The 27,938-nt window shown below is 64.9% G+C and overlaps 1 protein-coding gene across 1 annotated transcript; it reads right to left on the bottom strand.

Moving 5' to 3' along the window:
• Window positions 1–55: 55 nt before the first annotated feature.
• On the bottom strand, window positions 56–26,826 carry CASKIN1 (CASK interacting protein 1). Its single transcript, XM_071761245.1, is given in 20 exon segments — window positions 56–1,007; window positions 1,447–1,843; window positions 1,932–4,016; window positions 4,095–4,233; window positions 4,517–4,618; window positions 4,708–4,818; window positions 5,077–5,174; window positions 6,613–6,700; window positions 7,654–7,772; window positions 7,922–7,982; window positions 12,064–12,216; window positions 12,301–12,395; window positions 12,493–12,601; window positions 12,875–12,983; window positions 13,057–13,187; window positions 13,401–13,496; window positions 13,597–13,742; window positions 13,864–13,961; window positions 15,470–15,521; window positions 26,611–26,826. Coding segments are annotated over 20 exon segments (4,380 nt in total). The 5' UTR covers window positions 26,705–26,826; the 3' UTR covers window positions 56–910.
• Window positions 26,827–27,938: the final 1,112 nt, after the last annotated feature.

Below are 27,938 nucleotides of genomic sequence, written 5' to 3'. Positions count from 1 at the left end.
TGGGGGGGTGGGGGGAAAAAATCTGCTTTATATCTTTTATTTTTTTTTCCCCCCCTCCAATAAATTAATACTTCTTTATAGCTTATCACTGTCCTCTCCCTGGCAGGGAGGGGCTGGGCAGGGGCACATCCCGCTGCCCCCCACCACCGAGAGCCCCAAAACGGGGCGTTTGCTCCCCAATTCGCACCTGATGCAAACAAAACCCTTTCCTCAAAGCCAGGCCCCCACGAAGGGGACCCCTGTGGCCAGGTTCCCCGTGCCCCTCGGGCAGCCCCCAAACCTCCCCGGGGCACAACACCCCCCGGCCCACCCGTCCCCTGCCAACGACGCCGGAAAACAAAACGGAAACAGGAAAATTAAAAAAAAGAACGTTAAAAAAAACAAACAAACGAACAAAAAAATAAAACCAAACCCAAGTGCATTTGCACACCCGGACCTACCACTGGCATGACCACCAGCAGATGCTGTCGGTGACACGTGGCCTACGGAGCTGCCGTGCTGGGGCCACCACGCCAGGCAGGGCTTGTGCTACATTCGGGTCGCGGTGACCCGCGGTGCCGGGGCTGGCAGGGCACAGGCGTGACGGTGGTGGCCACCAGACAGGTAGATTGACACACACACCCCCTCCCCCCGGTACCCTGGGGACTGGTAGGGGGTCCGGGACATGTTGCTTTGTTTCTTCTGTTGTTTGTTGGTTTATTATTTTTTTGCTTCTGCAAAGGGAGTCCTGGCGGAGCCGAGTCCGTGAGCACAATCCTGAGGTATCTTCTTCTTTGTGCAAACCCCGAGGGAGGGGACAGCTGTACAAAGGGGATGGGTGGTGGGGTTGGGTGGGGTGGGGAGGGGGTTCTTGGATCGTTGTGCCCTTGTGCCCACGTTAGCCCTGAGGTTCGTGGGGCCCTGGCGCCCCTCACTCCAGCATGGCATCCAGCTGGTCCGCCAGGTCGTCGAACATGCTGCCAATGTCATCCAGGATGCTCACGGTGCTCTTGGACTCCACGGCCGAGCTGGGCAAGTGGTGGGGACAGCTCAGTGCCGTGCACGGGGTGGTGGCACCACACAGCCCCTTCTGCCTGCACGTGTCCCTCCTGCCCTGTGGTGCTGGGCAGTGTGTCCCCTCCCCCGTGGCCATCGCAGCCCTGCCACGCTCCGGCTTAACGTCCCCTACTGCCACCCCTCCAGTGCTACCCCTGCAGAACCTGCCTGTGCTTCTCCAGCACGGTGACCCCTTCTGCCACCTCCCCAGCACAGCTCCAGCCAGGACACCATGATGTCCCCTCAGCAGGCATGATGTCCCCTCAACATCACCCTCAGCACAGCCCTGCTCCCACCACCGTGGCACAGCCTGACCCCCTGCTCATGATGCTCGTCACCTCCTGACCCTCCCGGCTCTGCCCTCGCCCTCCCTGGGGACCCCCGGCCCCCCACCCCTGCTCTCCTCCTTACTCTGCTGCCTGGCTGTCCTCCTGCTTGATCTTCTCCTCCACCGCCTGCAGCGCGGCGGCCAGGGATGCGCTTGTCTCCTCCAGCTTCTGCTGTGCCAGCTCGGGGCCGGCGGTGTCGACGGAGGGGCCGGCGATGGCGGAGCGCGGGGGCTTCACCGGGACCTGCTGGGGCTGAGCGCCGGGCGAGAGGGGCTTGGCGGGGCTGGAGCAGAGCGAGGGTGGCGTGCTGGAGGGCTTGGCTGCCACGGGGCCCAGCTGCCGGGCGGGCGACGGGGCTGGCGTGGAGCTGGCGCTGGCTGACTGGATGATGGCGTGAGGCTTGGGGGGCTTGGGTGCCGTGGGGGGGGGGGTGGGCTTGGGGGACACGGGGGGCGGCGTGCCGTGGATCCGCTTCACCTCTGCGGAGAGAAGGGAGAGAGGGAGAAGAGCGTTGGGGGTGGCCGAGACCCTCAGCATCCACCCCCAGGGGGCTGGAGAGGCACCTACCTGGGCTGCCGGGGCTGGGGATGGGCACCTTCTTGGGGACGGGCGCTGGTGGTCCGGGCACCTTCTGGGGCGGCTGCGTCAGCACGGGCTTGGGGGACACCGGTGGCTTGTAGGGCTTCTTGGGCTCGGCGGGCGTTGGGGTGTAGTCAGTGCCATCGGGGCGGGCGGTGGGTGGTGGGGTGGGGGGTGCCTCGGTCCCGCTCAGCTCCGAGGCCGGCCGCCGCTTGACGGTGCCGGTACCGTTCTGGTAGACGGCGAGCGGGGCCGGCTCCAGCGTCGGCTCCTTGTCCTTGGCCTTGGGCCGGCGCTTGACGGTGTCGGACTCGGTGAGGACGAAGCGGACGCCATCCTGCTGGCTCTGCCTGGCCCTGATCCGCCGCTTGAGCGTGGCGCTGGCCTCCACCTTGGCCAGGTCCCCGTGGCGGTGGGCTGGGGACAGCCCCTCGCCCGCCTCCCCCCGGGCCGGCCCCAGGAGCCGCGGCCGCTGCTTGATGGTGAGGGTGCCCTCCTCGGCGAAGGGGATGCCATCTGGGGAGCCACCGCGCTCAACTCTGGAGCCGTCGGTGCCCGTGTCTGACCGCACGCTGTCGGCACGCTCGCGGCGGGCAGCTGCCACCAGCCCGGTGACGGGGCCGCTGATGGTCCGCCGACGGTTCACCACCTCCCCGTCCAGCCCGATGGCCTCTTTGTGTTTGACGGTGGCCAAGACGGTAGCCACGCGGGCACGGTCGGGGCTTCCCGGGGGGGGGCCCGGCTGCAGGTAGTAGCCCTCGGGCACCTTGGCTGGCCCCGGTCCGCCAGCCGCGTGCGGTTTCTGCAGCGCTAGCGCCCGTGCCCCGCCGCCGATGGAGGACATCTCCAGCATGGCCGCGATGCTGCGCACGCTGCCGGCGCTGCCCGTGTCCACGCTGCCGCCCAGGTCGCTGGCCCGCCGCTGCTCCTGGCGGCTCTCCCCCTCGGCCGTGGGGGTCCCGGCAGCTGCCTCCCCCTCTCCCTCCTTGGGGAAGTCCTCGGCCATGCCAGTGCTGGAGATGGCAGAGCTGGAGCGCTTGGGGGGTGGCGGCGGGGGCCCCTTCTTCTTGGGGCGGACAGCGAAGGACTGGCTGCGGTTGACGTTCTTGTCGCCGCCGGCGGGCGCCCGCACCGAGTGGCTGCGGCCCACGCGGCGCTGGACGGTGGCGTAGGGCCCGGCGTCCGGCACCAGCAGCTCGTCCCGCTCCTGCTCGCTGTCGGAGGCCGCGTAGCGGTTCAGGCTGTGCGCCCGCTTCTTCGGCCGCCCCGGCTCCTCCTCGCCCTCGCCCGCTGGCGGCAGGCACAGCACCGGCACCGAGACGGGCAGGACGGGCACGCCCGAGGGTGCCCCCTCGCCCTCGGCCGGCTGCGGCAGGACATAGGCGAAGCCGCGGTGGGTGGGCGACTGGGGCAGGGAGCGGGGCGACGCGGGGCGGTCGCCCGGTGGCAGCAGTTGCGGGGTGGGCTTCACCTTGGCGGTGGCGTGGGGGGCCGGGGGGCCCTGCGGGGAGGGGGGCCGCGGCTTGCTGGGGGTCTGCGGCGGCGTCAGGTGCCCGGCAGAAGGAGCGAAGGGCTGGCGGGGCTTGCCGGGCACCGGTGGCACGCTGGCACGCTTGACGGGGTGTCCGTGCCGGGGTAGGCGGCCCTCCTTGGGGGGCGCGGGTGGGCCCTCAGCGGCCCCCTCTGCCAGGTACTCCTGGCTTTTGGAGATGGCGGCAGCCGGGGGTCCCCGGGGGCCATCCCCCAGCAGCTCCTGCGAGCTGCTCATCAGCCTGGCGCGGCCGCCCAGCCCCGGGGGCGAGCGGTAGCCAGGGGCTGCTGGGTTCGTGGCCTTCTCGGGGGGCTCCTCGGGGCCTTCACCTGTCATGGCCACCTGCAGCTCGCTGCTGAGCTCGCTGTCCTGGAAGGTGGTCATCTTGGGCGACTGGCACTCGGGGGGCTCGGGCGGGGGGGACTCGATGGCCAGCACCTCTGGGCCCGCCGCCGCCGATGCCTTCCTCTTCAGCGTCCCCAGCTCGGCACGCTGCAGCTCTGCCAGCTTCTTCACTGCCAGCATCAGCTTCTTCTGGTGGCCTGGGGACACCAGGGGGCATCAGTACCACCACCAAGAGCTGGGGCTGCTGTGGCCAGCACTGCAGCCTGGGACCTTACCCAGTTTGGTGATGCCGATCTCCTGCAGGTCCTCCCAGGTGATGTCGGTGATGAAGTCGATGTTCTCATAGCCGTTCTCCACCAGCACCTTGTAGTACTGGGACAGACCAATCATGGAGAGCCACAGCGCCAGGTTGGCCTGCAGAGGGGACACAGGGCACAGCTCAGCACTGCTTGGCACAAGGGTTTGTCCCTGGCACCCCCCCCCATGCCACCCAGGTGAGTTTGTCTTGCTTGGGGACAGCGCCAGGGGGGTCCACGCTGTCCCTGTCCTCCGGGGCTATGCCCAACCCCGTTCCCATGGGAAGTGCCTCGCCGTGTCCAGCCAATGGGTGGAGGGGACCAGCTGCTGGGCTCCCAGCATGGCCATGTCCCTGGTGCCACCCTTGGCTGTGGCATCCCCAGCCCTGCACAGCCCTCACCGGTTTGTACTCCGGCAGCCACTCGGGGATGTTGAGGTTGTTGATCTCAGATGCGATCTTCTTCCTGTGACCCGGCTTGGTGACACCGATGGCCGTGAGGTCCTGGGGTAGGGAGAGAGAGTGGAGTCAGCACCACTCAGCACCAGCCAAGCCCCCTGTCCCTGCCAGCCCTGGTGTCCCCATGGCCTCACCTCCGGTGTCATCCGGCTGATGGTGGTGATGTCGTAGCCGGCGTTGATGAAGTTGGGTGCGTAGAGCTGCAGCTGGAACTTGCAGAGCCACTGGTACACGGCCTCTGAGCTCTAGGGACAGGGACAGTGTGGCTTGGGGCAGCCCAGGGGAAGCGGACCCACCATTCCTGCCAGTTTCCCTCAGGGCTGCCTCCACACCCATCCACACGCTGGCACCCAGAGCCCTGCCAGGGTGGTGACACGGGGCTGGTGTCTGCAGCTGAGAGTGCAGGGGGGTGGCCCTGCTGCTTGGCTGTGCCTCTTACCCTAGTACCATGCTGGTGTGCCCTGTGCCACACTGGGGCACCCCCTCCAGCACTCTCCACTCACCTTCCCCTCCGAGGGTGGCTCCATCTTCTTCAGCTGGGGTTCAGCAGGGGGCTGGGGGCCATACGGGGACCCGGCCACACTCTGTGACCGTGATGAACCTGCCAGAGAGGCAGCAGTCAGCAGGTCCAGGGCCAAGTACCCCCACATCCAGCCAGGCCAGGGGGAGAACTGAGCTCCTGACCCAGTGGGGTGGCAGGGCACTGACCCCCTGACAGACAGGGGACAGTGACAAGCACCCCAGGGCAGAGCATCCCACAGTGCCCTGGATTCAGGGTCTGCTCCCCTGGGATGGGCAGGGGTGGTGCAGTGTCACAGTACCCGGTACAGCCCTGTGCAGAGGGTCCTGGCAAGACCCCTCCTCTCTCGAGTGGCTTTCCCTGGCTCCCACCTCTCCCAGACAGTGGCCAGAGGGGTCACACTGCCAAATGCCCTTCCATCCCCACTCCTCCAACCATGCCACTAATCTGGGATAGGGCTCAGACACCCCCTGTGCCCCTCAGTGAGGGACCTGACTGGTGAGGGCAACCTGGCACAAGCCACCTCATCCCCCGGGACCCCTGCACAGGCAGCCCTGCTGCACCCACCCTCCTCCAGCTGGTGCCTTTCCCAACCCTGGTGTGGGAGGGGTGACAAGGGCTGCCCATAAACGTATGCCTCGTATTTGTGATCAGGACCAGCAAGAGCAGCCCCTTCCCCCGGCTGGAAACTGCATTCTCCGTGTGTGGGCATCCCCCTCCCCCTCTCCGTGCATCCCCCTCCCCCCCCTCTTCGCCGTGTGCGTGCATCCTCCCTGTGTGTGCATCCTTCTGGCATCTGCATCCCACTTGCGTGGGCATCCTCCTCACATGTGCATCCCTCTGCCGCGTGCACCCCCCTCCTGTCTGCAGCCCACTTGCGTGTGCATCTCTCCACCATCTGCAACCACCAAACCCCCCCCCCCCGACAACGTATGCATCCCCCCCCCTCTATGTGTGTGCATCCCCCTGCTCCGTGTCTGCCTCTCCCCCATTCCCAGCTTTCCATCCTCCTTTCCCGTGCATCTCCGCAGCCCGGGCATCCCCCGGCACATTCACTCCCCCCACCCCTCTCCTGCATCCTCCACGCGTGTTCCCCACCCCCGCGGCGTGGCCGTGCCCCCGCTGCCAGGGCAGCCCCAGCCCGCAGCCCCCCGCACGGTGCTGCTGGTGGCAAGGGGGACCCCGGCCGGGTCCCGGAGGAGGCTGGCGGGGGGGGGGGGGAGGGTGGGAGGGAGGCAGGGAAGGGAAGGGGCCGGGGAGGAGGAGCGCTGGTGCCCCCCGCTTGCCCACGCCGCCCCCCGCCCCCCCCCATGGGGCCCCCACTAACCGAGGCAGGAGAAGGCCTGGCAGCAGCCGAAAGGCGAGAGAGTCATTTTTTACCCACACGTTTTTTCTTCTGGCGCCGGGTGCCGCGGCGATAATAATAACAATAAGGGGGGAAAAAAAAAAAAAAAAAAAAAATCCCAGTGCCTGGCGGGGCGGCGGGGCCAGGGCTCCTCCGGCTGCCGGCGGCACGCACCTGCGGGGATGTCCTGCGCCTTGGCCGGCCCATCGCCCACGGCTGTCTCTTGCGCAGAAGCCTTCTGGGAAAGGACGGTTGCCAGCAGCTGAAAAACACCCCGGGAAAGGGAGGAGAGCGGGCGGGAGTGAGGCGGCGGGTGCGTGCCGTGGGTGCCACCGTGGCGACCCCGCCGCCAGCCCGGGCGAGGGTGGGCAGGGGGGACTCGGAACCGGCTGGGGCTGCAGCGAGGAGAGCAGCGGGGCAGCCCAGATGGTGCCTGGCAGGCGGCGGCAGCCGGTGGCACCCCCAAGCCAGCCTGACGCACGCCCGGCACAGGCTGCCGGGGGCTGCAGAGACCCCCCCGCACCGCACCGCACCGCACCACAGAGCCCCCGCCGCCCTCAGCACCCTGATGGGCTCTGGGGTGCACGGGCTCTGGGGGCTGCTCCAGCGCCATGGGTGCCAGGGCAAGTGGGCTCATGCAGCGCAGCATGCAGTGTGCAGCATGGCGTGTAGTGCAGCATGCAGCGTGCAGTGCAGTGTGCGGCACAGCGTGCAGTGCAGCGTGCAGTGCGGCGTGCAGCGTGCAGTGCAGCGTGCAGCATGGCGTGCAGTGCAGCATGCAGCGTGCAGTGCAGTGTGCGGCACAGCGTGCAGTGCAGCGTGCAGAGTGCAGTGCAGCGTGCAGCATGGCGTGCAGTGCAGCATGCAGCGTGCAGCACGGCGTGCAATGCAGCGTGCAGTGCAGCGTGCAGCGTGCAGCATGGCGTGCAGTGCAGCATGCAGAGTGCAGTGCAGCGTGCAGCATGCAGCGTGCAGTGCAGTACGCGGCGTGCGCTGCAGAGGCACCCTCAATCACGCAGCTAGGAGCCAGCTGGCAGGGGCCAGACACACCGATGGCCACCGTTGGGTGGCACGCTGGGTGTCTGTAGAATCTCAGCACCCGGACGAGCATCAGCCCGGCAGGGACTGGGCAGCAAACAGCCGCCCCAGGGGAAGCGCCAGTGCCGGGACTGGAGCCGCGTTCCTGGCCAGCACGGCACCCCGGGGTGTCCTTACCTTGACGCCTTCAGCCCCAGCGTGCAGGGCGTGCGCCCCGCTGCCCGCGCTCTGCCCGCTCCCCGAGCTGCGGGCAGAGGCCACGCTGCCCGTGCTGCCCAGACTGCTGCGGTCACCACCTGCGCGGGGAGAGGAGGCGGCGTTAGGGCACAGAGCCCCACGGCCGGGCGCCGGGGGATACCGCGGTTTGGCCACATCCCCCCGAAGCCGTTTCCGCGCCCTGTGAGGTGTCCCCTCCCCCCGGGGACCGGGCGGGTCCCGGCCGTACCTGCGAAGGGTTTCCGCAGCACCCAGATCTCCTCGGCGGGAGCCGGTGCAGCCGATCCGCCCTGCGACGGTGAGAGGTGGGATGGGCTCATGTCGGCCCCGCGGGACCCTTGGTGGCAGAGCAGAGAGAGTGGCCATCAGGCACATGTGGCCCCATCCTCCGGCTTGCGTCGGCGGGGCACGAGGTGAGGCCACCCATGGCCCGGTGCTGCTACACACAGGGAAAACCCCACAGCAAGGGGCTGGGGTCTTCAGCTGTGACCGGGGATGCCAGTGCCCTCCCAGGGGCCTGGACACCCTCCCCCCCTCCCTCCCGGCAGCTGGCACAGGGTGACAGTGACCAGCCACAGGACCCAATCCTGCAGGACATCCCCTCCCTGCTGTCAGCTAGGGACAGACCTACCATGGCGTGTCCCAGTGCCCTGGCTCAGCTGGACAAGGGACAGGGACTATGTTGTCCCCGTGTCAAGCAGGATGGGGACAAGATCTGGTGCTGGAGAGCAACAGGAGCCAGGCAAACCTGAGCAGTGGGGACCAGACCCACCCCACTGTCCCCTGGCCAAGACAGCGCTGGCCGTGCCCCTGCGACTGCTTGCACCTCTCTGGGGGAGGATGCAGGGGCTGTGGCACTGGGTGCTGAGCCCCCCACATTCCTCCAGGTGCCCCACAGCAGCCAGTGACGTGGATGACACCACAGTGGGTGGCTCAAGGGTCACCCCGAAGCACAGCTCCTCCACCAGCTCACAACTGCTCACACCAGGGCCGGCTGGAGATGCTCAGGATTTAAACCAACATCAAATGAGATGGACAACAGCCCCACGAGTGTCCAGTGCTGCCACAGCCCCCACTGCTGGCCACTGAGGAGCCTGTCCCTGCCACCAGCTTTGGGGCACAGCCACTAACCACAGGGCACAGCCACCCATGGCTGCCCAGGCCACTTTCCCTCATCAAACCACTCGTCCCATTACCGGACAGACCACAGCAGGATGGTCCAAGAGAGAAATTCACCAACAGAGCACGAGGGGAAACAAAAACCCACGGCATGACCGGGCTGGGTCATCCCTGACCCACATGCACGAGGTGACACCAAGAGGAGCTGGCACTGCCCGGGCAGGCACAGGGCTCCAGGTGACCCAGCAGGGAAAAGGATCACTGCCTCGTCCCCATTCCTGGCAGATGGTGGCTGTCCCGGTGCTGTCCCAACACCACTGCTGTGTCACCCTGCTGGGACACGTGCAGAGACCCCCACCCCCCGAGGCACAGCGTGGGCTGTGCCCTGGCAAACCCCAGCCAAAATATCTGCTCCCTGGATACTCCTGTGGCACCCATCCCCTGGCCGTGCCACGAGGACGGTCCCCATGGGGCAGCCAACTCTGACAGCATCCCCAGGAACACAGTCCCAGTGCCACAGCCCCATCCCACACTGGGAGCAGCCCGACCCGGCTAGTGGGGCACAGAGACCCCACGGGGGGGTGGATGCAGAGGGACCCTCACCCAAATCCACTTCCCACGGCTCCCAGCGGCACCGTGCTGCCCAGCCCTGAGCCCAGAGAGTGGTTTTTGGGGTCCCCAGGCAGCTGGATGGGGTGGGTAGGAGGGTGGGGGCTGGGAGCAGCTGGGGACAATGGGACGGCAGTGGTGGGATGTGCCAGCAGCACCGGGGGGAGCGTGCAGGGGAGGGGGCTGATGGCACACGAGCGTTCACACACACACACGTGCACACGCACACACACCTGCACGCCCCCTGCCTGCAAACAGGGCAGGGCAAGGGGGAGAGAGGCTGAGAGGCAAGAAAAAAAAGAAAAAAACTGAGTGCAGGCTTTCAAAAGGCAAAGAAAGAAAAGCAGTGAGAGCGGGAAGCGAGCGGTGAACTACCTTGTCCGTAAGGCTGCTCGTCGGCACTGCTAGGGGAGAGCCTGTGATAGCCAAAGGAACTGAAAAGAGTCTGATGGGAATGTGGTGGTGGAGGTGGAGGTGGAGGCAGGGAATGGAACGGATGGGACGAGGCGTCACCGTTTAGCACAGCAGCCCCGTAAGCCGGGAGCGGGATCTTTTGGTACTGTTGGGGGATTGTTACAGTGTCCCATGAACCTGATAATAAAACATAACAAGAGACAAAATGAAAAGAATCAAAATAATAGAGACACGCTCAGCGCCACAAAAAAAACCAAAAAAAAAAACAACAGAAAAAAACCAAACCACAAACCAAAAACACAAACAAAAATCACAAAAGAGAGAAAAAAAAGCAAAAATAAAATAAATTAAAAAAAAAAAAAAAAAAAAAAGAAGAAAAAAGAAAAGAGAAAAGCCAGCAAACAAAAAAAGCAACCAAAAGAAAGGTGGAGAAGCCAGAACCAAGCCCCAACCAGTGCAGAGCCGAGGCAGGGAGCAGTACTGGGAGCTCAACACAGGGTATGGTCTGGGGTCACATCCCACAGCCCCACTACAGCTCCCACAGACACCGCACAGCCCCTGCTCCAGGCAGCTTGTGGAGCTCCCACAGCAGGGGTCTTGCCCCTACAGAGATGTCCCAGGAGGAGGGGGCTGCCAGCAGAGCTGGGCTGGGGGCTGCAGCACCAGCCAGTGCCAGTTCCCCCTGCTGACCCCGCTGCACGCAGCCCAGGACTGCACTGGGGGGACAGCAACGAGACCCCAACCCCAGCAATGCCACCGTGGGGTCTGCAGCATTCCACCAACGGTACCAGCACCGGACCAACACCCACAAGGCAGCTCTGGCACACGGCAGCACCACAGCCCCCGTGGCACTTGTGCCACCACTCCCCTGAGGCCTGGCTCAAATGCACCATTCCTTGCCCGTGCCCGACCCGAAATCACCGAGGGGTGAGCTGGTTGGTGTGGTACCACTCAACGATGCCCACAGAGACACCAACCCCTGGCAGTGGGCACAGCTGTGGGTACAGCCACAGACTGTCCCGGGGGACCACGCATCCCACCGGGAGCCGACATGGATGGGGACAGGGAGAGGGAGCTGCAGGGCAGGGGAGCAGGGTCTGATCCCTGAGACAGCCCCTGGCCAGGGTGGGGATCCCCATGGGGCAGCACCAGGTCCCCCAGCTCATCCCATGCATCCATCTCCTGTCCCCAGAGGCACCTCCCCCAGCCCAGTGCCAGCCTGGCCCCAGGGCTGTCATGGGAGCACCTGGCACAGACCCCCACGGCCACCAAGTGGGCACCAACCCCACAGGCACAATGGGGACACCGACCCCACAACACTCGATGGGCTCACCAGCCCCACACACATCACAGGGACACTGTCCTCGTGCCTGTCACAGGGCACCCACTTCACATGCACAATGGGGGCACCAACCCCACAGACTTGATGGGGACACCAGCCCCAGACACCCAAAGGCACCAACCCCATGCACATGACTGGGACACCAGCTCCACATGCACGATGGGGACACCATCCCCACTCTCTCCAGGGGTCACCAACCCCACATGCACGATGGGGACACCATCCCCACTCTCTCCACGGGTCACCAACCCCACATGCACGATGGGGACACCATCCCCACTCTCTCCACGGGTCACCAACCCCACATGCACGATGGGGACACCATCCCCACTCTCTCCACGGGTCACCAACCCCATGCATGTGATGGGGACACCATCCCCACTCTCTCCACGGGTCACCAACCCCATGCATGTGATGGGGACACCATCCCCACCCTCTCCACGGGTCACCAACCCCACATGCACAATGGGGACACCATCCCCACGTACTCCATGGGTCATCAACCCCACATGCACAATGGGGACACCATCCCCACGTACTCCATGGGTCATCAACCCCACATGCATGATGGGGACACCATCCCCACGTACTCCATGGGTCACCGACCCCACATGCACAATGGGGACACCATCCCCACGTACTCCATGGGTCATCAACCCCACATGCACGATGGGGACACCATCCCCATGTACTCCATGGGTCATCAACCCCACATGCATGATGGGGACACCATCCCCACGCACCTGAAGGCCTTGTCCCCATGCACACACTGGGGACACCAACCCATGCACAATGGGTGCATCACCCCGGCTTCACCAGCTGCACCCTCAGGCACTGCCAGACCGAAACAGGGCTCTGTGGGGCTGTGATTTTGGGAGCAGCCCCACAGTGGGGGGGAGGCGGGGGGGGGTTGATTATTTGCCTGTTCGTTTGCTTATGGCCTCGACAAGGCTGGAGGGGAAGTAACCAACGCGGTCGTTGCCGGTGCGGTTGTCGTGGATGCAGCCCTTCCAGCGCCCGTCTGCGTGCTGCTCCAGCACCTGCAGGCAGGGGACAGGTCAGGGCACAGTGACACCATGGTGACACCAGCGGGGTCCCCACCGCTGCCCCCCAGCCAGACTCACAGTGATGATGTCCCCAGCTTTCACGTTGAGGCTGGTCAGGTCGTAGTTGTTGCAATAGTCCTTGATGGCCCGGACCTGCAGAGCGGCGGAGGCGTCTGTGGGGACAGAGCAGGATTGTCACTGTCACCCCCAGCCTGGCACCCCTCAGTTGCCACCGCAGCCACCCTGGGCACTCCCTCTGACCCCTCCTACCCCGCAGCATCTGTTTGATCTCCTTGCTGGCCTGGCTGGTGGTGAACTGGTTGACGATGTCCAGAGCCGTCTGGTTGTAGGTGTTCCTGACGTGGGCGTTGATCCCACTCTGAAAGAGCAGGGAAAGCGCTTGGGAGGAGGCTGCCCCCAACCCCCCACCCACAGAACCCCTTGGGTCACCCCCAGAAGCCCCTGGGTCACCCCCAGACCAGCAGCTGGAGGGCACAGCTCACTGCCTTGCTGTGTGTGTCCCCAGAACCCTCACCTCCAGCCCTGGGAGTGATGCGTACACCACCCCCCACCCCCCAGCCGTGTGGTTTCTCCCTTCCTGCAGCCCCTCCCTGGGCAGGGGGTGTGGGGAGGTGTTGGGGGGGGTCCTTACATCCAGCAGCAGCCGCACCACATCGGTCTTGCCGCAGAGAGCCGCTTCGTGCAGCGCCGTGCCCGCCTTGGTTTGCCTGTTGATGTCGATGCCAGCCTGCAGCAGGAGCCTGGGGGCAGACAGAGGGGTCAGGGGGACAGGGGGGGGACCCGAGGGGCGCCCTCCCTGCCCGCAGCACCCACCGGATGATGTCGATGTGACCGTTCTTGGCGGCGAGGTGCAGGGGGCTGGTGCCGTTGGGGTCGGTGGTGTCCCCCGGTTTGGGCTCCAGCAGCGCCGCGCACATGTTGCTGTTCAGGAGCAGTTGCACCACCTGGCTCAGCAAACACAGACGGAGCAGGGCTGCAAGGGAGGTTCAGCCACCCCCCGGACCCCACCTCCCTCCCCTGCTCAGGGTCCCCACCGCCATCCCTCCCTGGGGGTGCCCCATCCCACCCCGGGCTGCTCCAGTACCCTCAGGGACACCCCCCACCCCCCATCCCCTCCCAGTCTCCCTCTTGGGGGTCCTGGCACTGGAAGAACTTACCCCGACCCGGCCAAACTCGCACGCCAGGTCCAGGGGCGTCTTCCCCGAGTTGTCCATGATGCAGGGGTTGGACTGGTGCTGCAGGAGCATCTCGGACTGCCAGGGAGCAAGAGCCCAGCTCAGCAAGGGCAGGAGCAGGAGCAGGGAGGGCAGCACAGCCCCCTTGTCCCGTCCCCCCCTGCCAGCCCCACCGTACCACATCGTAGTGGCCGTGCTGTGCTGCCAGGTGCAGGGGGATCTGGCCCTCATCCGAGGGGATATTCACGGAGGAACCCGCCTTCAGCACCATCTTCATGGGCTCCTTCTTGCCCTGCCAAGCGGCGTAGTGCAGGGGCCTCATGCCTGGGGGGCAGGCGGGACAGGAATGCCATCAGCCCCCCAGCACGCTGCCTGTCAGCCCCCAGCGCACCTGGCCAGAGCCTGCAGAGGGGCGAGGGGATGCAGCCAGGACCCCAAAACTCGCCTTTGTTGTCCTTGATGTCCACCGCAGCCTGTGCTTCCAGCAGCAGTGAGATGAGCTCCGTGTTGCCGTTGAGAGCCGCATGGTGCAGAGCTGAGAACCTGGGGACACGGCTGCCACGTCAGGGGCCTTTGTGTCCCCCTCCCATCCATGCCCCACCCAGACCCTGCTGGGCCTCACGCCTGCACCCGCTCTAGGGAGCCTGTTCTGTCTGCAACAGCCCCACACGTCCCCGGGGAACCCCACCTCCATGGTGCCCGGGGAGAGGGCAGCCAAGGGACCAGGCGTGGGGTGGGGAAAGCCCCCAGCCCCACCGTGCCACGTGTCACTGCTTTCCCAGGAACAGCCAAACCGGGATGCTCGTTGCTGGGAAGCAGGCCAGGAGCTGACCTACTTGCTGCTCCCAGCAGCATCCTCAGCATGGCTGTGCCTGCCAGCCCGCTGCTCCAGGCCCTGCCCATGCACGGTGTCCCCCTCCCATCCCCGGGCCACCCCGGTGTCACCAGAGCTCGAGAATGGACTGTGGACCCCCACAGCTGCCCTGTGCCCGAGAGGCAGGCAAAGGGACAGCGATTCAGTCAGTCTCCCAACCCCGAAACTGCCTGCTGAGGGGGGACATGTCCCCACGGGGGACAACCCCCCAGCCACCGGGTTCCCCACGGAGCTGCTGCCTGCCATCCGCGGGCGGGGAGCGGGGATGTGAGCAGACAGCTCGTGCAGGAGGCCGATCCCCAACGTCTGCCTGGGAAATGTCAGCGTTTTCCGCTCCAGCGCCTTGCTCAAATCCGCTCAAGATGGTGCAAATCACAGCCCTCCCCGGGGCTGCCTCGGGGGCTTCCCCCAGCACGGTCCAGACGGCCACAAAGACCTCGTGCTATGAGGAACACGGTACCCCAGGCAAACACGGGGACACCGGCACGGTGCTCACCCATGCTCCCCACCAGCCCAGGAGTCACGGGTAAACTGAGGCACGGCACCGGCACGGGCTGAGCTGGCACGGCATTCCGGCAGCAGAGCAGAGCACAGACGGGGCCTGCCCTGTGTGCTCCTGAGGGATGATCCCTCCCAGGAACAGCGCTGGAGGATGGAAGTGCCTCCTCTGCTGTGGGGGTGACCCTGTGCCCGTCCAGCTGGCTGGCAGCCGCAGGCAGGGCCCGGGCAGGGGCTGTGCAAGGAGGGCCCCACTGCCACCCTGCACGTGTGCTCGTGCACTGACACGCTCACCTGCACACATGCACACACCCTGCATGCACACCAGGGCACACACCAGTGGGTACTGGGGATGCTCACTGCTACCCCCCGGTACTGCAGCCCTCGGTGGTGAGGATGAGGAGGGACCCAGGCTGCTGCTTGTCCCCGGGGACACCCTCCCGTTCCTGACCCCATCCAACCCCTCCACTCACGTGCCATCTCCATGGCCACAGCAGAGCCATCCCCAGGGAACAAGTGGCATCACCCAGCGCTGTGTCCAGGGGACAGAGGGGGCAGCTGCTGCCCAGCCTTGAAGGCATCGTTCCCCCACATCCCTGCTCACGGCACCCCACGGCACGTGTACCCCTGCCCACCCTGCCCACCCCCCGTGTGGGGCTCCCGCAGGGATCGCACTCACCCGTCGGTGTCTTGGAAGTTGACGTTGACTCTCTTGGTCGACCCGAGGAGCTCTGGGGGGGACAGAAGGGGACAGCCTGTCAGTGTGGCAGGGACCCACCAGCTATCCTTCCCCACTGAGGTTTGGGCTCCCTGCAGCTCAGGGAGGTCCCTGATAGCGGCAGAGCCCCAGGGCCCCTCCTGGCACCGGGGTTTGGATCCACCCAGGCTGTGGGGGGTTCCCCAGGTCCAGGCTTGTCGGCAGAGCGGGGAGCTCAGCATGCACCCCCGGGACCCCCACCCAGTGCTGCCTCTCTCCTTTCTCCCCTCCTCCCCCCTTCCTACTTGGGGAAACACCCTGCCTCGGGGCAATCCAATTAGCGCCACAAAGAAGGACGAAGCCAGATTTACATAAGATTTAACAGAAAAATGCCACTCAAGCTTTGCAGTGAGCCCGCTGCTCCTCATGGCACCCCGCACAGAGCTGGAGTAGAAGGAAGAGGAGGGTGGCACACACACTGGGACAGGGACACAATGGGATCCCTTGGGCACAGAGAGGTGTGAGCCACCGTGGGGTCCACAAGATGCAAAGAATGGAAGAGGCACTGCGAGAAGGTCCCCAGGCTGTGGGGTGACACGAGGCACCACGGCGTCCCTGAGGCACAGGGAGGGACAAGGTACCTCAGCGTCCCCCTGGGCATGAGGAGGGACAGGGCAATGCCAGAGGGTCCCCAAGGTGCAGGGAGGTGCAGGGGACTGTGGGGTCTCCAAAGCCAGCCCCACTCAGCTTCCTTCCAGCCAACAAAATGCCACCAGCCACAACCCCGTGTGAGGGGTGCCCTGGCAGCCCCCCTCCCCTGGCAACCAGCACTGTTCATTAACACATTAGCAGTGTTAATGGGCACCAAATCCCCACCAGGGTGTCCAGACCCCGGGGAACAGCCCCCTCCAACCTAATCCCACTGCAGCATCCCCGGGAAGAGTCGGGCACTGCTGGTGGGTAAAACCCCCCGTCACCGGGACCGATGGCAGTGGAAGGAGCCGAACGGGTCCCCGCCAGCCCCGAGCTGTCGCCAGGCTCCCCAACAAAGGTGCCATTCAGCACCGGTGGAGAGGAGCCCAGCACTGCTTCCGCTGCAGCTCCCAGGGGAATGGGGCCGAGCCGTCCCCCCCGGGGATGCAAACTGCCGGGGGACAAAAGATGCCCAGGGGCGCAGGAGCGGCACAGTGCCCGGCACTGGCTCCAATCTCCGGCCCCAAGACGGGGCCCCGCTCTGGCTAATCGGTCCTTGGGGACGGACAGACGGATGTCAGCAGGTCTGCCGTGCTTGGCCTTTCCCACGGGTTGCTCCCGGCAAGGGTTTGGGATGGAGGCGATGCCCAGGGATCGCTGTCACCGCTGCACCCCGCGACGCCGATCCCTGGGGCTGTTCTGGCATCATCCGAACACACCAAAAGGGGTGAATCTCTCCTCCCTGCACCTGCAGGAGAGGCTGCGGCTGCCAGAATCTCTTTAGCACTTCCATCAACGCCGGAGCCAAGTGCTTAGTCAGTGACTTCCAGCCGGGCAGTGGTTTGACTTTCCTTAAGCCCTAGCAGCAGCCGGTGGCCGCGCCACCACTGTGACTGTGAGAGCTGCTGGGAAAAGGTTTTTAAGGTGCAGCATCACCTTAAAAATCAGAACAGGGGCAACTCCATCCTGCCCTGCCGTGCCGGAAACATTGGGCAGATGCAGCAGCACAGGGGGACAGTGGCATTCACACCAGTGGCATTCACACCAGTGGCTCAGGCAACCCGTGCCCTCAGGACACCCCGATGCCCCCACTTAGCTCTCCATGGGCTGCTCCGCGTGGGAGCATCCTCTTATCCCAGCCCCACAGCTCTGAGAGCAGCTTGCACCCCACGAGCATCCAGAGGGCTCGGCGTGGAGGAGGTCAGGCAGGACCACCAGGAAAAGGGGGACGGGCTGGGCTGCGGGCTCCAGAGAGCACAGCACGGGGAGCCGGAGCCGCCTGCCACAGACACGGACCATGAACAGCGTCTGCCGCCAGTAAACGCCGCCGCGGGGAGCTCGGCCCAGCCGCTTCTCCCAGAAATGCCTTTACTTAAACACAAGGATCGCAGCAGCTACACGCACGCTTGAATTCAGCCCCGCGCTCCGCCTGTAGCCAGCTCCTCGCCGGCCCCGTCCTCCCCGCAGCAGCCCCGGCAGGCACCCGCGATGCCAGGGGACAGCCGGAATGGCAGGGGACAGCCGGAATGGCAGGGGACACACGAGCCGCTGGCACGTGCAGAGCACGGGGACCCGCTCTGCAATGCCCCAGGGTCCCGCTCTGCATCACCCTGAAGCCCTGCACCGCGCCCGGCAGCTGCTCCAGTGCACCCCCCGGGGACACCCCCCCGTGCCCGGCTGCTCCGGCCCTGTCCCTGCACTCGTGTCCGAGGCCATGTCCCCACGCGGTGGGACTCCCCGAGGTCTCCTCTCCCTGCCCAGCAGCAGGACCACGCGTCACCCGTGGGTGTCAGCCCCTGCACCCGCAGCCAGAGCCGCGCCGGCAGCGATCGATGCCGGGCCGGGGGCTCCTGGCCAAGCCCCCGCTGACGAAGCACATCCTCGCCCAGCTCCCCCCGGCAGCACCGCGCCAGCTCGCAGGGAGAGGGCGGCTGCTCGGAGCAGATGGCTCCAGCCTCCGCTAAATCAGCGTCTACCTAATGAGGGGAAAGCCGTCGCTGCCCCCCTCCAGCTTGACGATGAACGGGGCCGGGGTCAACCCACCCCAAATCCTCCACCACCCTATCTTCCATCACCCCACTGCAGTGGTCTCCACCGTCCCTGCTTCTCCTCCTCTCTGCAGCAGGACCTCTCTGCGTGCATCCTCCCCCCCCCCCCCCCCAGGACAATGGGGTCCCTGGGAACCCACAAGCAGGATGGCACCGAGCACCCCGGGGTAAGAAATTCACGGCAAAGCCAAGCGCTTGTTTCTGGGGAGGAGGGGAGGACCCTGCAGCGGCATCGCCGTGAGCTGCCGGATAAAGGAAGCATCCAAAATAGCTGCTCTTAATTATATCCCTGCTGACGAGTGCCACGCAAACAACGGCGCTGGAAGCGCTGGCTGCACGAGGCAGCAGTGGGCTCATTCCTCGAAGCGGGGATGGGGTCCACGTCGTGGGGACCCCATGGAGGGGGCCGGAGCAGCCCTGGATGGGCCTGGGGAACCTGGGGAGCCGGTCCTGGCTGCTGCCAGGCAGCGAAAGGCTCGTAATGCTGCAGCCAAGGTCGTGTCAAGCACGGAGGCCGGCGCGATGTTCTGATGCTAATGAAGCTGTTATCATCTTCTGATCGATTTTGACTGTATAAATAATGCACCGGGCAGCTCCGGGGCTGCCGGGCTGCGTGGGGCAGGATGGCCTGGGGCAAGGAGGTGGCAGGACCTATTGCAGCCCTGTGCCCACCACAGCTGGATAAGTACTGCCTGGCACAGCTGGATATCCCAGTGCCCACCACAGCTGGATAACAACAGCCCACCACAGCTGCACATTCATCACAGCTCATCACAACTGGATACCCAAGTGCCCACCACAGCTGGACACTCATTCCCACCACATCTGGGTGTCCCGGTGCCCGTCACAGCTGGATAACAACTGTCCATCACAGCAGAATAACTGCCCACCACAGCTGGATACCCCAGTGCCCACCACAGCTGGATAACAACTGCCCACCACAGCTGCACATTCATCACAGCTGGATACCCAAGTACCCATCACAGCTGGACACTCATTCCCGCCACATCTGGACCTACCACAGCTGGGTGTCCTGGTGCTCACCACAGCTGGATAACAACTGTCCATCACAGCAGGATAACCACAGCCACCACAGCTGGACTGTAGCCACTCCAGTGCCTGCAACAGCTGGGTGACAACTGCTCACCACTGCTGGAAACACATTCCCATCACATCTGGACAACCCATCACCCCTCAAACCTCTACACCCTCAGCCGGGTGCCCTGGTGCCCACCACAAGCCATTCCCCAAATCCCCAAATCCCAAGGCACTTTTTGGGGAACACAGGCCCTGTGCCCCACACACCTGCTGGTGCTCCAGCTGCCCATTCCTGGTGCACAGAGCTTTCCCCAGGGAGCAGAGCAGGAGCAAACTGCACTTCAGAATCAATAGGCCGTGGCAGCCTGAGTCACGGTGCTGCAGCAGCACAGGGCTGTCCCCTGGGGCCGGGATGAAACAACTTAAATGCAGCTTCCAAAGGGGCAGCCAGGACTCCGCTGTCTTTTTTTTTTTCCTTTTTCTTTTTTTAAAGGGCAACTTTTTAACCCCAAGGAGGATGAGGACCTGGCCCCAGGGGCTGCCAGGAGTGGGGGATGTGGGTGCACTCAAGGTAGACCCACTGAAATCCTGCAGCTGGAGCTGGCCAGGGCACCAAACACCCCAAGGTACCAGGGCAGTGGGGCTCACCACGAGCATTCCCAGCTCTCCCTGCATCACCCAGTTGTATCCTCACCTGACCTTTGCCATGTGGTGCCACGAAGCCTGTCCGAGCTGATCACCACTGGTACTGGATCAGCCGGATCCCCCCAGAGCAGCCCCCAGCTCTGCAGGCCACCCCCACCCCCAGTCTGGGGCTCAGCAGCACAGCCCCCTGCCCACTGCTCCTGCCTGCAAACCTGCTGCCCCCTGAATGACCCAGTGCTGTGCTGCTCTGTCACACAAAGGATGCCAAGGACTTGACCCCACACACCTGGGAACAAGCAGGGGTCCAGGCAGCACAGCAACACATCAGCTCTGGACTCACAGGTGGGACACAAGGTGCCCACAGCAGCAGCACCAAACATGGAACCAGCCCTGTTGTGCCCATCACCAGCTGTACACCCACCCTCATCTCCCAGGAGTGGGTGTAAGTCCACTTCCCCACACCCAGGCAGTGGCAAACAGGTAATTTTCAGTAATGACCCTGGCTGAAAGGAGTCAGGGTGACAGGACATGGCTGTTCCAGACCACCACCAGCCCATCCAAACACCAGCCCAGCAAACTCAGCACCAGCACCCTCTGTGCCCAAGCAGAAACTGCCCAGGACAAGGGACAGGCTGTCCATGTGACAACCTGGGTCACTTTCCCCCTGCATTTCCACACACCCTGGTGCACCACAGCCACCCCCTCACCCCCTCTCCTCATTGTGGTGACTTTCCCAGTGGTGCCCAAGGGGAGGATGGGCACAGCAACAGCATCCTGGTGATGCCACGGCCACTGCTGGCATGAGTGGCCAACACATGGATGTGCAGCCAGGTGACACCGTGCAGTTGCCCTCGACAATATCCCATGCAACCAGCTCCTGGCGATCCTGCTGGAGCTGGGGGGGGGTATTGGACTGAGGGTCTGCAGAGATCCCTTCCAACCCCCACCCCGGCAGCCTGGTCAGTGCTGCAGGAGAAGGGCAGGGCTCACAGGACCTGTCCCAGTGTTCCCAGCACGGTGGGCACTGGGGAGGAAGGTGGCAGGGGCAGAGCCGATGCTCAGTCGGGGGCAGCTCCAATTCCAAAGGCGCCGGAGCAGAGGCAGGGGGGGAAAAAGCCGCTGCGGAGCCGCACGGTGCGAGGAGCCGTAAACAGCCCAGCTGCAATGCAGGAGCCGGCCGGGCGGCTGCTTTTGTCTGCTCCAGCAGCTCCAGCAGCCGCGGACCAGAAACCTACAGGGGCCTCGGCACAGGGCCGGGCTGCCGGCAGCCGCATCTGGAAGGGATCAGCCGGCAGCTGCTGCCACTGCTGAGAGCCCTCCCCAGCACCCAGCCCCACGCCAGACCGGGGGGAGGCACACCAAGAACACGGCTGCACGGGGGCATTCCAAGCACATGGATGCACAGGGGCACTCCGAGCACACGGCTGCACAACACACATGGATGCAGAGGTCAGATGCACACCCCCCCCCCCCCCCACACACACACCTGTATGTACAGCCCACTGGCAGGCACGGTGCTGGGAGAAGCAGTGCCCGTGGCAAGTGCTTGGCCACCAGCTCCAGCCCACTCAATCTCCAGCAGATAGGGATCACAGAGTGGGGGTCCCCTCACCCTGCTGTGCCCGAAGGGACCCCAGCCCCCCCAACCACCTCCATTCGCTCGGCTCTCCCCAGGTGCTGACCTTGCCACCGAGACCCAAGGAGAGCCAGGCAGGTTCAGCATTCCCCTTCCAGCCACTCTCCCACACCATCCCAGCACCGTGCTTCCCTGCCCGGATGGCTCGTGCCAGGCTCCAGCACCATCCATCACCAGCACGGGCCCAGGGCTGTCAGGCAGTGCTGAGGCTGGAGCTGCATCCCCAGCTTCCCATTTCTCAGGCTGATTGCTCCTGTCGCTGCAGAGCCCAGCGTTAAACACCTCATTTTCTACTCCTGTATTGAGTTGGAAAATACTATTAACATTTCATTACAGCTTAAAGATCCCTCTTCACCCGGCAGGAAGAGCCAGCCCCGGGGAGGCTGTGCTGGCCCCTGTCCCTCTGGGGAGAGGGGAACCAGAAGGGTGATTCCCATGTGTCCCAGCTGCAGAATGGGATGAAAACCCAGGGTAGAGGGACACCATGGCACTGCACACCAGCTGGGTGACCAGCCTGGTATGGCCTGTCCTCACAGCACTGCTGCTGGGGCACAAAGTGGTGATGGAGCAGCAGTGTTGGCACTGGCAGGCACAAACCTGGGTGCTCCTGAGTGGATTTGCTTCCCAACCACTTTCCCTCACCCGTGGGAGCCCAGCCTGGCTATAGCCCCATCAGCCATCAAATGCCAACAAGTGAATTCTCCAGTGCCCTTCGGATGGTGTCTGAACACTGGTGAAAAGCCCTGCTAGCCACTGGCTAGTGCAGGCAGCACATGGTGGGGTCATGGCCACGTTCAGCCCAGCTCTTTAGGGCAGCCAGAGGTGCCCAGTCCTGGGCCCATGGTACTGTCACCTCCTGCAAGAAAATGCTGGAGTCCTGGGCACGAGGGGATACCCACTGCTGGCAAAGGGCTGGCTGGTCTCAAAACAGGGGAACTGGGGAGAAATTCCAGGCCAGTGAGGGAGCCCTGAGCTGGGAATGGAGCCACCAGCCCATGCACCCTGCTGCTGGTGGCCAACAGCCCCAGGTCCTCAGCAGCATCCCTGGGTGGGCAGTCCCTGAGCTGGGTCAGAGGAGAATTCACACCCACAGCTCCAGCCCAGCAGGAGAGAGAGGCAAGAAAATGTAAAATAATGGGATGTCACCCCGGGCTGAGTAATATTCCCCCCCTCTGGAAGGAAACTTGGCACATGCCAGCCTGTGCCTGCCTGCCAAGTCCTGCTGGGAGCGAGGTTTCACACGCGGGTTAGAAACCCAAAGAAGTTTGAAAGGGACCCTGTGGCAGCAGGAGGAGCTGCTGGTCCCAAGCACCATCCTGGACACTCCGCAGGGACACAGATGGGCTGCACCAGCACCACCTCATGCCAGCATCACCCCATGCACCCCAACCCCTCCCCTTAGTCCGTGCCAAGGGGACTGGGGGGTCCATAGGAGCAGCACCCGGCCACAGGACAGGGGATGCACAAAGGGAGCTGAGCACCACTTTACAACCCCCAAGCTTGGCCCAGCTGCCACAGGATGTGTCCCCTCCGGCCTCCAGCCAGTCCAGATGTCCTGCATTGGTGGCTCCAGAGGCTGGTGGCACTGGGGCAGCTCCAGCGAGCATCCTCCAGACCTCCTGCCTCTGCTTCCCCTGCAGTGAGGAGGGGGCTGCTCCAGTGCCCGTGGCCAGGGAGCAGCAGCAGCCGGAGCCCTGAGAGGTGGCTGCTGCCTGGGGAAGTTTCCTGTGTTACCAGAGGGCCGGGGGAAACCGGGCAGCTCCAGTGTCTGCCAGCCACGCACGCCCTGGGCACTGCACCACAATTGGATTTGCAGCTGCCCTGCCTTTTACTGCATGGAAATTGAATTGTAAAATGTCAAAGACATTTCCTAACTGCGCCATATTAGCCTGGTTTTATTAAATACTGTTATCAGAGGATATTATTAATGCAATCAAATGCAGGCAAAAAAACCCAGCCCAGAATGAACTGTCCACCATGCAGGAGGATGCACTGGAGAGCAGGAGGCAGCCAGCAAGGCCCTGCCCAGGGCCACCATGTCCCCAAGGGGTCTGGCTCCTGGATCCCACTACTTCCACATCCCAGAGCAGGGGTGAGGCAGCCATCCCCCCGGCTGCTACAGCTCTGCTCACATCCCAGCGTGGGTCCCACAGCACCCCAGAGGCTAAGGAGCCCAGGGGGTGTTTGCTGAGCTTTAGGGTCCCTGCCCTGTTGCCCATGCTCCCTGCACACCCCTCTGAGGAGGTGCCTGCCTCCTGTCCCAGTCTTTTCCAGGCATCCCAGAGGAAAGTACCCAGGTCTCCAGTGGCACTGAGGTCACAAGCCCTGATAGCAGGCTGGGGGACCAGGGTGGCACCACTGAGGGCTGGGCACAGGGAAGAAAGGCAGCACAGCCCCATGGGACACTGCAGGGCCACATGCCAGGACGGCTCCTTTGCCACATGGAGCCTCCACACATGGAAGCACTTTGCAAAGTCCCTCAGCCCGCTGGGAGGAGAAGCCGGGGCAGAGGGGCACCTCCTGCGGGTGCCATGCAGAAGCTGTTTCCAAAGCAGAGGAGCTGCCAGCAGCACCAGCCTCAAAGAGAAGGAGCCAGCTCCTTCCAACACACCACAGCCAAGAAACCACAGCTTCCCCGGGCAGCACAGCACGGCACAGCCCCGTCTCCCTCTGCCCAAAGCTCCGGGTGCCCGGCATGGGGATGGCTCAGGGGACACCGACCTCACCGGGCATGCCCCAGGACCCTGTCCTGTCCCACAGTGCCCAAGCCAGGGAGGTGAGGGGAAAACGCCAAGTCACTACAATTCTTCGAGGTAGCACCCGGGAGGAGGGGACAGGGAGGGAAAGAGTTTGCTGCCAAATCTCTGCATCTGATTTGCGTAACTTTCAGACAACCTCATCAATTATGGATGCCCGGGAAGCGAGCGCGCTGCGGCCGGCCCGGGCCCCACAAACTCAGGCTCCACAGGCTAAATCGGGCCCCACGTTGCCATAGCAACCCGTGTTAATTCACGCAGGGATTTTTTTAAAATCTCATTTCTTAAACCCCCCGTGAATAGGATATTATCCAGATAACAGAGCTAAGTTACAAATCTTCCTGGTGCCGCGCAGTACGGGGAGCGCCGGAGGCACGCGTGGGCCCCACACGCCGAGGGGACGGGGGGACATGGGGACACCGTGGCACAGCCCCTGCTCCACCCTCTCCCACCCCGTGCCACTCCTCCAGCTCCACTGCTGCAGGCAGAGGTGCTCATGCACCCCAGGCCAGGAGCATGGCACCCACTGCCAGGCGGGAGAGTTGGGTCCCGTGGGGAAACGGCACCGGAGCAGCCCGGCACCGATGGGTCCAGCAGAGCAGGGGACAGGGAGCAAACATCCAGGCCTGCAGCAGTGATCTCCCCAACAGCAGGCTGGCCGGGCTCAGCCTCACTGCGTGTCCCTTGTCCCTGGGAGCAGGGACAGCCCCCCAGCCATCCCACCCCGCAGCCCGGGCTCTGCAGCGGGAGATGCAGCAGAGCAGGGCTGGGAAGGAGCGGGATGCAGGAGGAGGTGGTGGCACTCCAGCACCGCTGGCCGTTGCCACAGCAACGCCAGCTGTGTGCCTAGGGACAGGAGAGGGGTGCGAGGGGGACAGCGCTGGGCACAGGCCAGGTGTTATCCCAGTCCCTGCTTCAACAAGCCATGGAAGTGGCAGCACCTGGAGCAGGTCGGGATGAAGGGGGCTCTGAGCTGGAGCCCCTTCACTCCCCACAGAGGCCCCTGGCAGCAACAGCAACCATGGCACCAGGGGACACCATGATGGCCCTGCACAGCACCCAGGACACGATGTTGGCCCTGCCTGGCACCAGGACACGGGGGACACTGTGCTGGCCCTGTGTGGCACCAGAGATACGGTGGATGCCACGCCAGCCCTGCAGCACGGTGGGGATAGAGGGGGTGTCATGCCAGCCCTGCTTGGCACCAGGCATGGAGGACACCACACTGGCCCTGGTCAGCCAGGAGCAGTCCTGCATGAGCAGGGATGGGGGACACGGCACCAGTCCTGCACAGCTTTAGGAACAGGGGGGTGGTTATAGCTGGCCTGGGGGAGAAGTGACACGGCGTGCAGGCTGTATGCTTGGTGACCCGATGCCACAAGGGTGCTCCCTGTGGTCCCTTCCCGTGCCCAGGGACGGTCCCTGGCCCCACAGGTCGGCCCCACACACACCAGGCCTGAAACCTGCGGCTGCATCAGCACCATGAATAATTCAGTCCCGGGCGGAACGCCTCAGCACAGCAGCTAAATCGGAGCGAGAGGCAGCTCCTCGCACACCGACACACACGCACAGACACCCCCGCAGCCTCACACCCGCACACACGCAGGCGGGCGGGCGCACCCCCGGTACCGAGTGAACCCCGAGATGTGCCTGGGGAGAAACCCAGGGAGCGGCGGCATCCAACCACCCCCGGAATGGAGAAACACCAGCACAGCCCCAGCCAAACACACATATGCCAGGGGACACCCCGCCACGCAAACACAGACACGCACCCAAACACAGGCACACACGCACGTACACGCGCGCACAGACACATGCAGATGTGTGCGGGCACCGGCACCTCCCGTGCTCACACGCATGGTCCGTGCACGGACCCTCCAGGCACACGCAGACGCCTCCAGCTCGGCCTGCCCGCAGCCCCCCGCCCCGGACAAGCCCCCCCGGTGCGGGTCCGGGAGCTCCCCCCGGTAGCAGGGCAAGGGCAGCCCGGCCGGTGCCCCAGCGGTTGCACCGGGGCGATCCGGTGCAGCCCCGGGCACCCGCGCACCTCCCGGGGATGCTCCGCCGCCGCCGGTCCCCCCCACCCCACCCCTCATAGGGCTCGGCCTCCCCTCCCGGGGGGTCTCCAGCACGTCTACGGCCCCTGCCGCACCGGGGAAGGGCCGGGGATGCTCCGGGGCCGGGCAGGGCGGCATCCAGGGGGCAGCGGGCGGGATACGGACCCCAAGCCGCCGCGGCGATGCCGGTGTCCTGTCCCCCCTCCCGTCCGTTCTTCCCGCCCCCCCGGCCCGGCCCCGCCGCACTCACTGGCTTTGCCGGGCTTGGGCCTCTGCAGCAGCTTCTGCACGGCCGCGATGTCCTCCGCCTTCACCGCCTGCACCAGCTCCTGGTCCTTGCCCATGGCTCCGCGGCGCCGGGGCGACCGGCTGCGGGCTCACGGCCCGAGCATCCTCCGCGGCGAGGGGCGGGCAGCTCGGCTGGGCTCGGCTCGGCACGGCGCGGCCCCCCCGCCCAGCCCGCTCCGGAGGCGGGGGCGGCGGCGGGTGCCCGGGGCGGGGCGCGGCGGCCGGGGGGGGGGGACCGCACCGGGAGCGGCGGGAGAGAGGGGGGGGGGGAGTTCCGGGGGGTGGGAGCGAACCGGCAACGCGGGGGGGAGGAGGGGGCGGGGCACCGGGATCCCCCTCCCCAGCGCGGGGGAAGGTGGCGGGGGCCGGGGGACGCCCGGGGGGAGCTGCCGCCGCGCAGCTGTGGCATGTAACGAGCCGGCGGGTCTCAGCAGCCCGAGGGGGGAGAAAGGAGGGGGCTCGGAGCATCTTCTTCCTCGGGGAGGACCCGGAAAAGAGGAGCCGGCGCTGGAGGGGGGGAAGGGAAGGAGGGGCTGCAGCCAGGTCCAGGTAGACCCTGACCACGAGGACCCCAATGCCCATCACCCGTCCTGTCCCGCCACTCTGCCCCTCGCAGACTGGGCTGGCGGTAATGAGAACCAGGGTCTCAGTTTCTTTAAATAAAGCCCTCATTACCGCCTAATTTTCCACGTTTGTAGCTGCAAAGGCCGGTGACATGCGACCCCTTCCACTTTTTTATGGCTTAAATTCCTGAGGCACTACAGGTGTGGAGGGCCCCAGCTGGGCTGAGGGTGCTGCTGAGCCCCGGGGGAAATGGGGCCAGCGATGGGCGAGGCGTTACCGTGCTGCTGCTGACCGGTAAAAGCAGAGGGCGGCCATCGCCCTCAGAAAATACACCCAGATTCCTGCTCTCCCACACTCTCTAAAAGCCTTGCAGAGGTTCCGGCTCCAGCAAGACAACGTTGGGGCACCAGAAGGCTGGTAGCCAACTGGCCACTATGGTACTGGTCACTGCAGGGCGGCTGCAGCCCCGGCTAAGAGCCTGTGGCAGAGGGAAAGATGGAGGGACGCAAGCAAACTCCAGACCAACACGAACCAAGCTCTTCCCTGTGCCCTCCCTGCCCACCCTCTGCTGGCCCGTGTCTCCTGAACTGGAGCCTGAGGATGCCCCCTGCAACCCCCCCCGCCCCCTCCGCAGCCCCCAGCTCCAGGCTGCCCCCCCCCCCCTCTCAGGGATGGCGGGGTCCGTCTCCTCTCCCCACCCCCACTTTCCAATCCAGGACATTTGGG

Source organism: Heliangelus exortis, chromosome 17 (assembly GCF_036169615.1).
Source record: "Heliangelus exortis chromosome 17, bHelExo1.hap1, whole genome shotgun sequence".
In the NCBI taxonomy this organism is placed as follows: Eukaryota; Metazoa; Chordata; class Aves; order Apodiformes; family Trochilidae; genus Heliangelus; species Heliangelus exortis.
The sequence above is the reverse complement of the archived record's forward strand: the minus strand, read 5'-3'. Positions and strand labels throughout refer to the sequence as shown.